Here is a 16905-nt window from a genome sequence, read left to right as displayed (position 1 = left end):
AACTTAACAGAATCCTGCAGAGAGTAGAACTATGTGATTTTGGTAAGTTGGGAAGGGGGGGATTTGTTGACCCTAAACATGGGTGCAATATACAACATAGTCCTAAAGGTAAACTTAGCCTAAGGCCCCGGGGCAGTTTGGCCGCGCAGATCCGCCGACATGAACAATCCCATACATTGCTATGGGGACCGTTCATGCGACCGCGTGGCTCAGTGCGATCCGAAAAGCCGCCCCCGCCCGAACTGCTCCCTGGACTATTTTTGCTGTGCTGATCAGTGCGGTTTCCATACAGCTTACAATAGAACAGCGCTGAAACACAATTAAAAACTCCCAAAACCTCCCTTTTAAAAATCAACCCTGGTGTGAATGGGCTCTAAAATGAGTTGGGAAGGTTTCCCCCCTTCGTACCTGATACCCAGTCTCCGGCACGGCCTTCGTGTCCCACAGTGATGGGTAATTTACTCCCTTGAGAAGGGAGTCCAACGACTTCCGCGCTGAACTGTCTGCAGCAGATTTAGTGCTATAAAATAAAACAAAAACAACACAGGTCCAGTGATGGCGTATCAATAAGAATTGCTCCATTATCTCAGCTCAGCACTGGTGATGAGATAATCTGCCGAAAACTGCTGTGACCAAATGCACTAAAGTCCATGGAAGACTCTATTTCATGTTCGTCCTTCTTTTGCCTTCAGAGGGTTGCTAGGAAAGCTACTGTCACCCAAATAGTATGGGCCGCCCCTACAGTACACTGTCACTTTTTCAAGGTGATAATTTTATACCTAATGACTGAGACACCTCATATAACACCAAACTGCACCCAAAAAATATCAAAAAGAACAATCAATGGTGGCTTTCCATACCCATTGGGTGACATGAAGTGTAGCAGCCCTTCAAAGGGCCACGAGTGACCATTATAAACATCCCCCCTTCCCCAATGACTTCAGCGCAGTTGGCAACTCCAATTAGAAAATTTGAACTATGGAGAGTTGAATCTCATCACTTCTTAGTACATACAGTCAGTGTGATATTTCTGTACTTATTACCTTCCTTTCAACATCTTCACTTTCTGAAAATCCAGGAATTTGGGTCTGCGGCACACCTCCTTCTCTGTCTGATAATGATTGTTCCTCTGCCTCATTTCTGGATGTAAAAAAAGCAGAATCCTCTAAGTTCAACTAGGCCAGAGTTGGGCTTTAGCTAAATGAAAAGATTGAGTAGTTTAAAGCTAAACTCCGGCTATAGATATTCTGAATGCAGCTAGTACAAGTATCTGATATTGTCCTTGTATTAGCCTGCTGTCATCCCCTGTACAGCAGACCTCTGACTGGGAGAGGGGACAGGGCTGTACTAGGAGCCAATGGGAAGTGTCGACAGGAGAAGAGAGCAGAGGAATGAGCTCATCGGAGTGCTGCTGTCCAATCACAGGCTGGGGGTGGGGCAGTGACCAGCCTTTATTGATAAACTGCAGCAGGAAGATGGGTTGATGGGTTGATGGGTTTGGGGTCTTGTTGTGGTAAGTATGGGGAGCTTTGCTTGGACTTAGCAACACATGAGAGGTGAGAGCTCTTGTGGGAAGAGGCAAGAAATTGCTTGGCTCACCTACATCAGTACTCAAAGTGGTGCATGTTTCTCTGACAAATATTTATTGGGGACAGCTCTGGTGATAACTGTCTATAAAAATGATAAACCCTCACTTTGGAGAGATCTAGTCCTACTTCCTGTTGTGTCTCAGGGACAGGAAGTAAAGGAAAATCACCCCACAATGGACACCTGAAAGGTTTCCTAACCATTTCCTATTCTATAAAAAAAAAGGCTTTAAACTTTAATGTGCACAGTATATTATTTTTACATTCATTTAGTGCACCCCCAAATTACCCATCGGAGTAATGACAGTTCAATTGAAAAAATAAATGCAAACTCAATTGACCCTTTTTGTGAATGGAGATGAATGAGCTGGTTCTCTCCGTCTACATAAAAGTACCCATAAATACATAAGGCTCTATGGCTTTATAGCTAATATGCTGAGATTTTAACTCAATGGGTGACAGCACAATTCACCGTCACCAAAAATGACTTTTCTGTCCAACCCTCAGATACATTGTTGCTGCTCTGCTCTGGTGAAGTTGGCTGCTCACCCTTGAAGTTGATGATGTAGTTCTGGCCTCCAGCACTGAAATGAGTGCTCCCGGTGGGGTCAGAGAGGTAGATGTTCTCCAGGTCTGATGAGTAAATGGAGGAACTCACTTTCTTTGTGTTCTAGAAGAACAGATCATCGTGAGACTTATTACCTTTCATGGCACAGCACATAACCTTAAATTCAGTGGAACACAGAAGTAGTCCATTCATAGGGTGAACCAGAACTTACACAAGATAATTCAAGTGCAGCTTATAAAGAATTGGCTCAAAACTGATATTTTAAAATTGGTGGATGCCGAAGAGTCAGGTGACCCAGGGATGTCTTATGTTGAACGAGGACCTTGCTCTGGTTACCAAACCTTCTAGTAACTCGAAACAAGCTGAATAAAGGACCTTATAATAGCCACAGCAGATCTGGGAACCCAACACAGAGATATCACCGAGAGTCCTCGAGACATGAAAGCGACTGTAGGTGATACAGCATGACAGGACCTATATGAGGTATGATTGGACTGATCCTTTATGCCTAATAATAAAATGTATTCTGGAGACTTCACTTACCGATTCACCATACTTAATCCAGGTGCCAAACTCGTCCTTCCAGAACCAAACCCATTCAGTTGTTAGTACATATTCACTGGGCTGGGTGACAGATGATGGGGTGGTGAGTCTACGGACGCGGCTGGTGCCCAGTGTCATAGTTTGGAAATTAATAGACTGGTACCTGCAATACAAGGAGGGAAGTGGAGATAAATTATTCCTTTTCACGATGCCCGAATATTAGCCGGTAATTTTCATTGACATTATGCAATTATTTCTGTACCAATTAGTTCTGTACCAGAAACCCACTATAGAGCTATGAATTTATTATTTCAGTAGTCGTTACATTAAAAGGAAAAATAACATGTTTTTTTATACTTTTTTATATTTATAATGTTTAATTAATGTTTCATATAATTATGTTTAAAATTTACACAAATTCTTTATTTTACAAATTAAGGTGCACCCATGACATGGGCTTTGCCGAGCACTAAGGATTTTTTCTCAATAGAGAACAGAAGCTTTTTCCTTTCAGACTGTCTTTTTCTAGTTGAATCTCTTTAAGTAGTCATTAAGAGTAGAGAGTGAGGGGAGTTACTGCTCTGATGCATTCAGCTGTGTGTGTATTATGAGCGTAAGCTATTCAGCTCTGTAAATAATACCCACAATGGTTTACATGCAGCAGTTTGTATCTCTGCCCCTCCCACAATGGCGAGATTTTCCTGCAGTAGTTTGTGCCTCTGCCCCTCCCACAATGGTGAGATTTTCCTGTAGTAGTTTGTGTCTCTGCCCCTCCCACAATGGTTAGATTTCCCTGCAGTAGTTTGTGTCTCTGCCCCTCCCACAATGGTGAGATTTCCCTGCAGTAGTTTGTGCCTCTGCCCCTCCCACAATGGAGACATTTTCTTTCAGCAGTTTGTGTCTCTGCCCCTCCCACAATGCTGAGATTTTCCTGTAGTAGTTTGTGTCAGTGCCCCTCCCACAATGCTGAGATGTCCCTGCAGTAGTTTGTGTCTCTGCCCCTCCCACAATAGTGAGATTTTCCTGTAGTAGTTTGTGTCTCTGCCCCTCCTACAATGGTGAGATTTCCCCCCAGTAGTTTGTGTATAATGTTATCTCTCACACACCAGTAATAACAATAACTGTTTTACTGGTTCACTCCTGTAACTATAGAAAGGCCGTGCCCTGGGTGCACATTGGCACATTTCATGCCCTCATATAACAATAACTAATGGCATGTCATTCCATTTATATTTCCCAATAACAGATTTATGTCACCATTATATACACTAGAAATTGATACATCTGGTAGTTGTGTGCTGTTTCTATTCTGACCCCCGAGGTGAGGGCCACCTACCTAATATTCATTGGATTACTGTACGCCATCTCTATATCCTCTATATTGGGCAGGTCAGCCCAATCTGTTCCCTTGAACTCCTGCCAGCGGTACGGTAGGTAGTAGTGCATATCGTTGCACCTGCCTGTCAGTCAAAAAAAAATACATTGAGCGGAATAACATTTCCAATTCTATAGTCGCGTCACTGAATTGAATTTAATACAAATCACAATTCAGATCTCAGTTACCTCCAAACTTGCAGTACTTCCAAATATTAGAGAGACAAATTTCTGGCGTTTTGTCCACCGTCACTAGAATTAAAGGGAAAGCGAAGAAATCATTTGCAGGACCCGACTTTCCACTACTCATCCCTAAATAAATAAGAGGACCGATAATAACTTATAGTAGGCTTATGACCCATTTTGTATTCATCCGCTCATTTAGGATTACTGTATCTAAAGAGAAGCTGACAGTTAGCTTGCCTGTTACCTGCCTGACTTCGTTCCGGTCACACAAGCTGTACACCATCATTACATACTGTGCATGACAACTACAGACAAGAGGATACTGTAATTGCAGCATTAAAGAAGAACTCCGGGCAGACTACCCCCACACTGCAGGGTTTAACTGCTCATTTTGGCCTAGGGACTGTAACAGGGAGGCATTGCAAGACAGCCACAGTGGCGTCACTAGAGGAGTGCGGCCTGAACCCTGTTGACACCAGTGGAGGGGTGACACCAAAATGACTGCCAGTCATTTTGGTGTCACCCCCTCTAAAAAAAGCCAGGCACTCGGTCATGGACCGAGAGCCCGACCGTTGCTCGAGAAAGGAGGGAACCCGGCAGCATAACTTATCCTGCCGGGTGAATGTCCCCTCCTCTCTCTGCCGGCGTCCATCACCAAGATGGCTACCGGCAGGTAACAGCCCGTGACGTCATTACATGTGTGGGCGAAGACCTAGGCGTGCCCCTGATGATGTCATACGCAATGGCGTCACTGCGGAGTGTCATCTGGCATCCGCTCCAGGTGAAACCCTGCCTGGGACACCCCATGCACAGGCATGACTCCCAGAGGCAGCTGCACGATTGGCCCTGCTAAACAGTAACTGTGTCTGTTAGGACGCAGTCACCGTTCGACCGATAGTTTTCCACCCGACTCGATTTTTGAATTGACTTTCGTCGAGCTGGACAGGGCCACCCACAGCTCGAATGTTGCCCAATTTATCAGGAATCAACTGATATTTGAGTCGTCTATGGCCAGCTTTACTTCTCGCCGGATTGGACTATTTTCTCACTTAGTTTCCAGGTCTGATCCTCCATGGGATCTCACTCCTTTCACCCTGACAATCTCTGATATGATCTTCCTCTACCACACAATCATGGAAGCTTCCTCACCCTTTACCCATCATAGACCAACTCCACTCAACTGTCATAACATGAGTGAGAGTCCATGTGCCCTCCTCTCTCTGCCGGCGTTCATCACTCCAGTGTGCGAATGCTCCAAGAGGGCATGGAAGGGTTTCCTAATACCGCCTGCAGTGGTGGTGGGGAAATCTCTCCAAGTGAGGAAAATATTCTCTTGTATCTAACTCTGACAATTGTCCCTATTAGAAGATTTTTCCCTCTATTTCAGTTCTAGTGACAACTGAAACGTTTGGGATTTCACCATCGCTTTCAGTCTCGATTACAAAGGTCACCAGTATGAGGAGTGAGGGTGAACCCCCCTGCGAGGACACAGGCACTCGAAGGCACACACTTAAATTGACAGGCGTATTAACCCTTTCCCACACATTCCAACAAAAAAAAAAAAAATCAGTTTTGGCTTTAAATACATTTTTAACAGTTGATGTATTGTAGCAGCTGAATGCTCTTATTACACCAAATTTCATCCTCAATTGTATGTAGATGAAAACTCTTCCTGACATGTAAAGGAGAGGAAATCCTAATGATGTCACCATACATTTGCTCCATGGGGCCATCTTTGTTAAGGTTTCACTTTTACATCAAAAAAAGGCCCATCGACTGGCCGCAATTACCAATCCAACCTACTTACCTTTCCTAACTGATGCAGAAGGATTATTGGTGGCTGGTTGAGGTTGAGGAGCTGTAGTGTTGGAGGGCTTTGCTGGCAAATTAAAGGCTTTCTTTTCATTACTAGCTGCTGTATATTGGCTGCCACTTGTTACATTAGATTTTGCCATCGGTCCCACAGTGGCATAGGGTTTGTTGGAAGGTGCATCAGCTCTGGAAGAACCAGTCGTGGAACTTAAGTTATTTGAAGGACTTGATGATGAATAAAGCGGAACAGTACTTATAGAAGTAACGGGTTTTGGTGGTGCAGTATATAAATCATTTCTAGTGAAGTATATTGAAATTTCTGATGCTGATGAAGATGTCGGGAAATGATTGGCTGGACCAGGCACTGGAGAGCTCTCCGTCTTCCCACGTTCCATAGTCAGTTTTAGGTCAGGAATAGATGGACCTTTTGTTGACAAATTCTCTGTTATGTTGGAAGCTGCCGAAGGTTTTGGCGAACTACTTGTTGCCCCCGTAGGAAATGTTACTGTTGTAGTTGAAGGTGCTACTGGAACCTTGGATGGTTCTGCTGCTGGAGGACAATATGAAATACCAGATCCGCTAACTTGTTTCGGCTGAGTAGTATTAGAAATTTCTCTAGTAGAGTACAATGATGTTTTTGATGTTGATGAAGATGTTGGGGGAATATTGGCTGGACCAGGCATTGAAACACTTGTTGTCGTACTGAATTCTGTCATCATTTTTTTGTCAGGAACAGATGACATTTTTACAGAAGAAGTCTTTGTTATGTTGGATGCTGCTGCGGGTTTCGAAAAAGCATTTTCAGAATTAAGTCTCACTTCAGCCTCAGGTGAAGCCACCACAGAAGAGTTTACCGGTATTGTTGAAGGTGTTACTGGAACCTTGGATGGTTCCGCTGCTGGAGGACAATTTGGATTACCAGATCCACTAACCTGTTTCAGCTTAGTAGTATTAGAAATGTCTCTAGTAGAGTACAATGATGGTTTTGATGTTGATGAAGGTGTCGGGTGTATATTGGCTGGAACAGGCAATAAATAACTTGCCGTCGTACCAAATTCTATAATCGGTTTTTGGTTAGGAACAGATGGCATTTTTACAGAAGAGGTCTGTGTTATGTTGGAAGCTGCTGTGGGTTTTGGAAAAACATTATCAGAACGATATCTTGCTTCAGTCATCAGCGAAGCCCCCATAGAAGAGTACATCGGTATTAATAAAGGTGGTACTAGAACCTTGGATGGGTCTCTAGTAGAGTACAATGATGGTTGTGATGTTGATGAAGGTGTCGGGTAAATATTGGCTGGAACAGGCAATAAATAACTTGCCGTCGTACCAAATTCTATAATCGGTTTTTGATTAGGAACAGATGACTTTTTTACAGAAGAGGTCTGTGTTATGTTGGAAGCTGCTACAGGTTTTGGAAAAACATTATCAGAACGAAGTCTTGCTTCCGTCTTCAGTGAAGCCCCCGTAGAAGAGTATATCGGTAATATTAAAGGTGGTACTAGACCCTTGGGTGGTTCTGCAGCTGGTGGACAACATGCATCATGACATCCAGTAAATGCTGTTGGCTGAGGCCTTATCATAGCAGCAGTTGGGTAGGTCTCTTTATAAACTGGCCTTGAAGGCATGGTGGTGTGGCATGGCAATGTTACGTAGTCATCGCTCTTTCCTGAATATGTGCTATGATTATCGTTATCACTGGGGCTGTCATCAATACCTTCATCTCCTGAACGTTGGCCACTGCTGCACTGAGATACTGGGCGACTGGATGATTTTAAGGAGGGCCCTAAAAAAAGTCGAAAAGAACATGCACATGTTAAAAGCTAAGAAAGACAAACCTAGTTTTTCATCTATAAAAGGACAGTCAAAGACATGCAGTACAGTGCAGCATGCTAACCTATGTGTCATGTTCCCAGGTATGGTTTCTCTCTCACAAAGATCACAGTCTTCCCCCTGCCAAACCAGCTGCTGAGAAGCCTGGAGTACTCCAATCAAAACACCATACAACTATCAAGCTGCAGGGATTGTAGTCTACACACAATTTCTCTCATTAAACCCTGATGAAGGGCGTGTATTGGGGACTCACAAAATGCATTTGCTAATCTACTTGAATGCCCCCCTGACCCTAATAGTATAAAGTTGTATCTGGACTTTTTTAATTGGTGTGACGCTTCAATTCCAACATCTACTGTGTTCCCGCTGACAATGACTTGTCATCTTTGAGCCGACATCATACAGGGTCACCATTTGCTTCCTGGACCTAGTTGCCGCCTCAGAGATGACACAATCATGTTAATCCTGGTGCCTGTGCACAAGGGCGTCCCTAGGGGCCAGGTGTCACCCAGAGCGGGTACTGGGTGACACCCCACTGTGACGTCATCACACATGCGTGGCCATTTTCGTGATACCTACCGGTGGCTTGGTGATGGACGCCAGCAGAGAGAAGAGGGGACGGCGGGATAAGGTATGTCGTGCTCTTGGTTCATGACCGAGTGTCTGACTTTTCAGAGAGGGTGACACCAAAATGACTGTCAGTCATTTTGGTGTCACTCCTCCAATGGTGTCACCCTAGTGTGGGCCGCATGCCCCTTGTGAGGCTACTGCCTATGCAGTCCTTGGCTGTGTTCACTGTGAGACTGAGGAATTGCTTCTCCCTGCCTGCAGCAGACTGATGGCATCATCTCAGCCTAGATAAAAACACTGGACTGGAGCTCAAAAACAACTTATTAATGTCAAAAGACAGAGCTTTTCTTAAAAATGATATGCTATATGTTGTGACATTTCAGGAATGTATTCCTGCAAACTTGTAAATCTACTGACAGTTCCACTTTAATAGATCAAAATACTGGCAGTCCCATGTGGTATTTAGGGAAGTACAACTCATTTAGGAGGTGAGCAGTGACTATGCAAATACAAAAGTGCAGTGTAAATGGGAGTTCCTTCTCTTCAGGATAAAGCCATAAATATATATAGTTAATTAGTATGATATAGTTACATGGTATCATACAGTATGGTGGACACAAAAATTGTAGGATGTTTGGTCGGCTCTTTTGTCTCTGGCGTAATAATGCGCATTGCTGATTCATAGTTTCAGACTATGTTTAGTTCATGTTTGGATCCTACCACGCTTAATGATGGATAACAGTTAAAAATTAACAGACAGCAAAGATAAGAAAACCATTTCGCGTCAGTTGGAGACGTGGAGACATGCATTTGGACACGTGGCACAGGCAACTATGCAGTCATTCACATTTGTCTAAATAAGGTTGTGGTGTATTTTTAGAACGATATTTAAATTAATTTGAAAGCGACACTAAGGAGAAATATCCTAAAAATACATTCAAGTACCTGTACCTTCACAGAGCCCTGTCCTCACCACTGGGAAGAACTGGAACTCTGATTGTGAACCAGATCTTCTCATCCAACATCAGTACCTGACTCACAAATGCTCTTTTGGCTAAATGGGCACACATTTCCACTTCAAAATCTTTGTTAAAGCCTTCCCAAAAGAGTGAAGGCTGATATAGCCACAAACAAAGGAAGGGGAGAGGGGGGGGCAACACTCCCCTAAAAATCTTATGTCTGTGGCCTCCTCTTCCACTTAGCCATGCACTCAGACATCACAGCTTTTACAGAACATTACTCCAATTTAATCATGGGATTTGAAGATTTTTTTTGTATATACATAGGCAGAGATAACCCTTATTTGAAACCCGTGTATAAAAGATATGCACATCTTGACTTTTTCTATAAATGTCAACCTTGCCTCCACCCCCTTCATCCTCACAAGGGGACTATTGGGTTTACTATGTAATGGATGGCACCAGTGACCAATAGGGAGTCTTGAGATAGGAGTGGGTGGGGCAAAGTTTGGCTTTTAGAGTAAAAGGCTATTTCTTTGGATCTGTTAGTTATTCCCACTGAAGGTGGCCTCTGCTTATGTATTTTCTCATCATATGCATCATTCTGAGTTGCCTAGGTTTGTGACAGGTTCACTTCAAATACTTATTAGTAGGATAATAGTACCGTCATTTTTTTCTCTTCCCCTTCCGTCCAGCGGGTCCCGCAAGCCATCTTTTGACCTTCTCCTGCCTCTTCCTCTTCCTCTCCCTCTGCCTCTACCTCTGCCTCTGCCTCTTGCCATCTGTTGGGCTTCCCTGGCCTCTGTGTTAGTCGTCTCCTTCCGCGGCTCCTCGAGCCTCTTGATGTGTTTCAGCATGCAGAGCATCTGAAAGTTCTGAGCGGTCTCCTTGCTCATCCAGTTGCAATCGAGTATTACTTTGGACTCCAGGAGATTGTGCGATCTTTTACAGACGCGGCGGTTACAGCCTTCCCCTGTAAAAAATCTGCACATGTGAAGGCGCTTACAATCCTCTCCATTGCCACAGTTGCCATGCACATATTTTGGGCAGTCCTGCAGGGAAAGGGATCACAGGAGCAAAATCAGTTCAATTGTGCTAAAAAAAACTGAACACAAATTAATACAACTCTGTATTCATTAATACATCATTATTATATTATTTTCAATCTAAGCTGTGTAAATACCCAAACTGTACTTGGTATTACCCTCTTGCAGCCCATATACAGATTTGCTCACACTGGGAGCGATAGAATTTAGCACAAGGAGGCAGTGCTTATATGCTTACAATGAACATGCTGATAGGTGCAGAAATCAGAGAGACAGAAAGATGAGCTCATAAGCCTGCTGCGTCTCTTTTCAATATCCAATCACAGGCTGGGGGATGGCCAAGACCTGTAAGTGTTAGTGAACTGCAGCAGAGAAAAATCAGATCTCCAGACATTTATATACTCACCTCGCCTTCATCTATACGCGGAGCGGATGTCATTCGCACAACTCTACTGCCCCTAGATGGCGCTGATGAGTATAGGAATTCCCATAGTTGTCAGGGCATCTAGGAATGCTAGTGCCATGCAAATAAAATCTGCCTAGCGTATAGATGAACTCCCTTAACAATGAACGTCTAGCGCAGGGGTGTCAAACTCAATTTAATTGTGGGCCGCATCAACATTGTGCTTGCCCTCAAAGGTATCTGTAAGACTATATAAATTAGCCTAATCTTTATCATAATTGCCTCTGCATTCGATTATCACTGGTTTTAGTAATAACTTAATACCTAGATCTGAAAGTAGAAGTCTAGCAAATGGCCTGGTGGGCCGGATTCAGCCCCTGGGCCTTGAGTTTGACACATGTGCTCTAGCTTATATAGATGGACCCCTAATAGATTTCTTTAGTTCAGAAATTCTAACAAATTCTTCCATCCATGCCAAACTATCCACAACCCCCCCCATGATATTGGTTGCAGTCACTGTCCGTCCGACAATTTTCACCCTGGCTCCTTTGATAAAAGTCAACTGACCAATCAACTTTTGTCAAGCCGGCAGGGCCACCCACTATTAGAATTTTGGTGGATTGCAGAAATTGTTACACTATCAAAAAGATGCACAGATGTAAACAAAGAGGTTCAATGTGAAATCAGAGGGCTCATTTCATAGGGCAGCACAGCAGGTTCTAAGTGGATTATCCTCTGTACATGCGGGTGAGACGCCCCATTCCAATTCACAACCTATGTCATGTAAAGGTCGGATTATATGACCAACGCTAAACTGGTAGCAGGAAAATGTGTCAGTACTCTATACTGGTATTATATAGGAAATTCTGGCACCATTATAGTCCTGCAGAAGTTTGCGAGGCATGGTGTCCAACGCCGTGACAAACTGTCCACAGATTCAGATGTTGGGACACCATAAATATTTTTGTTTTGCAGAGTACAAAACAAACTAAACAAAGCAAACAAAGCTCCTAAAATAGAAAATGGTAAACACCTAAAAGGGAAACAAGTGATACTTTGTTTTGGCAGCCACCCTGGGGTCAAGCACTTCCCTAGGAAATATATGACCTCTGCCTGGTATTCTTACACACTAATGCCTTTCACTATCACAGATTCACATTTAAAGGGAATGCAAACCTCGCTTGTAGAAGGTCAAATGTAGGTCAGTTTCAGTACCCCTTGTCATTCTCTTCCTATCACAATACTCCAACTCACCCCTCATACTTCACTACCACTTGTCATTCTCTTATCTCAATACCCCAACTCACCCCTCATACTTCAGTGCCCCTTGTCATTCTCTTATCTCAATACCCCAACTCACCCCTCATACTTCAATACCCCTTGGCATTCTCTTATCTCAATACCCCAACTCACCCCTCATACTTCAGTACCCCTTGTCATTCTCTTCCTATCTCAATACTCCAACTCACCCCTCATACTTCAATACCCCTTGGCATTCTCTTATCTCAATACCCCAACTCACCCCTCATACTTCAGTACCCCTTGTCATTCTCTTCCTATCTCAATACTCCAACTCACCCCTCATACTTCAGTACCACTTGTCATTCTCGTCCTATCTCAATACCTCAACTAACCCCCTTGTTCTTCAGTACCCCTTGTCATTTTCTTCTTATCTCAATACCCCAACTCACCCCTCATACTTCAGTACCCCTTGTCATTCTCTTCCTATCTCAATACTCCAACTCCCCCCTCATACTTCAGTACCCCTTGTCATTCTCTTCCTATCTCAATACTCCAACTCCCCCCTCATACTTCAGTACCCCTTGTCATTCTCTTCCTATCTCAATACTCCAACTCCCCCCTCATACTTCAGTACCCCTTGTCATTCTCTTCCTATCTCAATACTCCAACTCCCCCCTCATACTTCAGTACCCCTTGTCATTCTCTTCCTATCTCAATACTCCAACTCCCCCCTCATACTTCAGTACCCCTTGTCATTCTCTTCCTATCTCAATACTCCAACTCCCCCCTCATACTTCAGTACCCCTTGTCATTCTCTTCCTATCTCAATACTCCAACTCCCCCCTCATACTTCAGTACCCCTTGTCATTCTCTTCCTATCTCAATACTCCAACTCCCCCCTCATACTTCAGTACCCCTTGTCATTCTCTTCCTATCTCAATACTCCAACTCCCCCCTCATACTTCAGTACCCCTTGTCATTCTCTTCCTATCTCAATACTCCAACTCCCCCCTCATACTTCAGTACCCCTTGTCATTCTCTTCCTATCTCAATACTCCAACTCCCCCCTCATACTTCAGTACCCCTTGTCATTCTCTTCCTATCTCAATACTCCAACTCCCCCCTCATACTTCAGTACCCCTTGTCATTCTCTTCCTATCTCAATACTCCAACTCCCCCCTCATACTTCAGTACCCCTTGTCATTCTCTTCCTATCTCAATACTCCAACTCCCCCCTCATACTTCAGTACCCCTTGTCATTCTCTTCCTATCTCAATACTCCAACTCCCCCCTCATACTTCAGTACCCCTTGTCATTCTCTTCCTATCTCAATACTCCAACTCCCCCCTCATACTTCAGTACCCCTTGTCATTCTCTTCCTATCTCAATACTCCAACTCCCCCCTCATACTTCAGTACCCCTTGTCATTCTCTTCCTATCTCAATACTCCAACTCCCCCCTCATACTTCAGTACCCCTTGTCATTCTCTTCCTATCTCAATACTCCAACTCCCCCCTCATACTTCAGTACCCCTTGTCATTCTCTTCCTATCTCAATACTCCAACTCCCCCCTCATACTTCAGTACCCCTTGTCATTCTCTTCCTATCTCAATACTCCAACTCCCCCCTCATACTTCAGTACCCCTTGTCATTCTCTTCCTATCTCAATACTCCAACTCCCCCCTCATACTTCAGTACCCCTTGTCATTCTCTTCCTATCTCAATACTCCAACTCCCCCCTCATACTTCAGTACCCCTTGTCATTCTCTTCCTATCTCAATACTCCAACTCCCCCCTCATACTTCAGTACCCCTTGTCATTCTCTTCCTATCTCAATACTCCAACTCCCCCCTCATACTTCAGTACCCCTTGTCATTCTCTTCCTATCTCAATACTCCAACTCCCCCCTCATACTTCAGTACCCCTTGTCATTCTCTTCCTATCTCAATACTCCAACTCCCCCCTCATACTTCAGTACCCCTTGTCATTCTCTTCCTATCTCAATACTCCAACTCCCCCCTCATACTTCAGTACCCCTTGTCATTCTCTTCCTATCTCAATACTCCAACTCCCCCCTCATACTTCAGTACCCCTTGTCATTCTCTTCCTATCTCAATACTCCAACTCCCCCCTCATACTTCAGTACCCCTTGTCATTCTCTTCCTATCTCAATACTCCAACTCCCCCCTCATACTTCAGTACCCCTTGTCATTCTCTTCCTATCTCAATACTCCAACTCCCCCCTCATACTTCAGTACCCCTTGTCATTCTCTTCCTATCTCAATACTCCAACTCACCCCTCATACTTCAGTACCACTTGTCATTCTCTTCCTATCACAATACTCCAACTCACCCCCCATACTTCAGTACCACTTGTCATTCTCTTATCTCAATACCCCAACTCACCCCTCATACTTCAGTACCACTTGTCATTCTCTTATCTCAATACCCCAACTCACCCCCCATACTTCAGTACCCCTTGTCATTCTCTTCCTATCTCAATACTCCAACTCACCCCTCATACTTCAGTACCACTTGTCATTCTCTTCCTATCTCAATACCTCAACTCACCCCCTTGTTCTTCAGTACCCCTTGTCATTTTCTTCTTATCTCAATACCCCAACTCACCCATCATACTTCAGTGCCCCTTGTCATTCTCGTCTTATCTCAATACCCCAACTCACCCCTCATACTTCAGAACCCTTTGTCATTCTCTTCTTATCTCAATCTCCAACTCACCCCTCATACTTCAGTACCCCTTGTCATTCTCTTCTTATCTCAATCTCCAACTCACCCCTCATATTTGAGTACCCTTTGTCATTCTCTTCTTATCTCAATCTCCAACTCACCCCTCATATTTCAGTACCCCTTGTTACTATCTTTTTATCTCAATACCCCAACTCACCCCTTATACTTCAGTACCCTTTGTCATTCTCTTCTTATCTCAATCTCCAACTCACCCCTCATACTTCAGTACCCCTTGCTACTTTCTTTTTATCTCAATACCCCAATTCACCCCCTCTTACCAAAAGTACACTTGTCATTATCTTCCTATTCTGATACTCCTAGACTCATTCACCTCTTGCCCCAGTAACCCCAAGACACCTTTTCTTTACCCCAGTGACTGGAAGGTCACCAATTTTATTTGTTACCAATAACACCAGAATTATACTCGAACCCCACATATTTACTCTCTGTACCCTAAACCCCAGTACCCTTAGAATTATTCTTCTAAGACCTCAATACCCCCAGAATTACCCTCCTCTATCCCTCAGGACCACCATTCCCCACAACTTTCTCTAACTTGTTGGAGGAACACTAGCCCCTTGGGTAGTGACAGAACAAGTGCAGTTTGCCAATGACACTGGGGCCCATTTCACCAATCCACGGTGCCTGAGACTTCATATATGTTTCAACCCTTTTTATTAGTTAGAGTAGCAAAGGGTCAGGTTTTTTTCTGTATGTGTCAGGTTGTTGAGATTTCACTTTCTGTCCCAAAGACACAACAAGGAAATAAGAGTAGATCTCTCCAAAGTGAGGGGAATTCCCCTATTAGACTCATATCACCAGAACAAGCTTCCACGAACCAAAAAATACAGCGAATTATATCAACCTTTGATTTAAAATTGTGCTATGATCTGAGTATGCACATATACAGTCATATTCATTGGACACAGCTGGCATTGTCTGTATCTAAAGGTCTTTTGTGTCCCGTGTATGGGGAAATTTACCCAGACAGACAGGACAACTCGTCTATCTTACACCATCGGACACATTTGGGCACTGGTGGTAGTGAGGGGACCTCGGACTCACCTCCGGCAGCAGCTGGTAGTCATTCTGGAACAGCAGAACTTTGATCTCGCCTTCACTCAGTCCACTCAGCTCGTTGGCTTTTAACACGGCACGGTTGTGGTCAGAATTAATATCGTGGGTGAATTTCAAGTGAGGCCTGGAATGGGAAGAAGAATCAAATTCTGATTCTGGGTGGAGATGAGTTCATAGAAAATGGCTCATTCAAGTTTCTTCATATCAAATAAAATATCACCCAGAGGGGCAACACATCCTGCAATGTAATCTGCACACAGAAATCTCTTCCTGGACATTTTCCAGCAGGCTGGTGGACACTTGATTCAGAAGAATTCATCATGGTCAAATCAAGGTCTTTCAAGAACCAACTCTTAGATCCTTGCACACTCTCGGCCCCCACCCTTCCCGACTCACTGCCTCTGAACCCAGTACCAGCGAGACTCACCACAGTCATGGCTCTAATACCCTATACCCTCTCTTATCCTGCTACCCCTCATCATTATCTTATTATTGATAGACCTGACTCACCCCTTCCTACCCCAGTTACCCTTGTCATTCCCTTCTTATCCCAATACCTTCGACTAACCCCCTCTCACCCTATTACCCCTTGTTAGTCTCTTCCTAACCCAGTACCTTCAACACGCCCCCTCTTACCCCAGTACCCCTTCTCATTCTATTCTCATCCAAATGCCCCAATCTCACTCCCTCTATCTCCAGTACACCTTGTCACTCTCTTCTTATTTTAATACCACTGACTTGCCTCCTCTTACCCCAGTACCACTTGCTATTCTATTTTATATCTATACATCCAATTAACCCTTCCTTACCTCCTAACCCTTGTTATGCTCTTTTTATCCCAATAGCCTATGGCTCACTCCTTATACCAGTTGCCTTTGTCATTCTCTTATTTCAATACCTCAAACCTCTTTTACCCCTGTACCCCTTGTCATTCTCTTCTTATTACAACCCCCCCCCC

At 44.0% G+C, this 16905-nt stretch overlaps 1 protein-coding gene across 1 annotated transcript; it reads right to left on the bottom strand.

Moving 5' to 3' along the window:
- Positions 1-192: 192 nt before the first annotated feature.
- Positions 193-6326, bottom strand: LOC108797761 (poly [ADP-ribose] polymerase 12-like). Its single transcript, XM_018569414.1, has 8 exons — positions 6065-6326; positions 4261-4323; positions 4034-4157; positions 2698-2860; positions 2136-2256; positions 1044-1140; positions 409-520; positions 193-309 (listed from the first exon to the last, which is right to left on the bottom strand). Exons 1-8 carry the CDS (start codon positions 6210-6212, stop codon positions 193-195), a joined length of 945 nt encoding a protein of 314 aa, XP_018424916.1. The 5' UTR covers positions 6213-6326.
- Between the last annotated feature and the right edge of the window lie 10579 nt (positions 6327-16905).

This window comes from Nanorana parkeri, unplaced genomic scaffold, assembly GCF_000935625.1.
Source record: "Nanorana parkeri isolate BGI_ZX_2015 unplaced genomic scaffold, ASM93562v1 scaffold1332, whole genome shotgun sequence".
Taxonomy (NCBI): Eukaryota; Metazoa; Chordata; class Amphibia; order Anura; family Dicroglossidae; genus Nanorana; species Nanorana parkeri.
This window is presented reverse-complemented; position numbering and strand designations above follow the sequence as displayed.

Coding starts and splice junctions, on each gene's coding strand:
- LOC108797761 (XM_018569414.1), bottom strand. CDS start 6,212: ATGGCAAAATCTAATGTAACAAGTGGCAGCCAATATACAGCAGCTAGT. Junction 4,324..6,064: donor TTCTGCATCAGTTAGGAAAG/GTAAGTAGGTTG, acceptor CTTTAATTCTAG/TGACGGTGGACAAAACGCCA. Junction 4,158..4,260: donor GAAGTACTGCAAGTTTGGAG/GTAACTGAGATC, acceptor TTTGACTGACAG/GCAGGTGCAACGATATGCAC.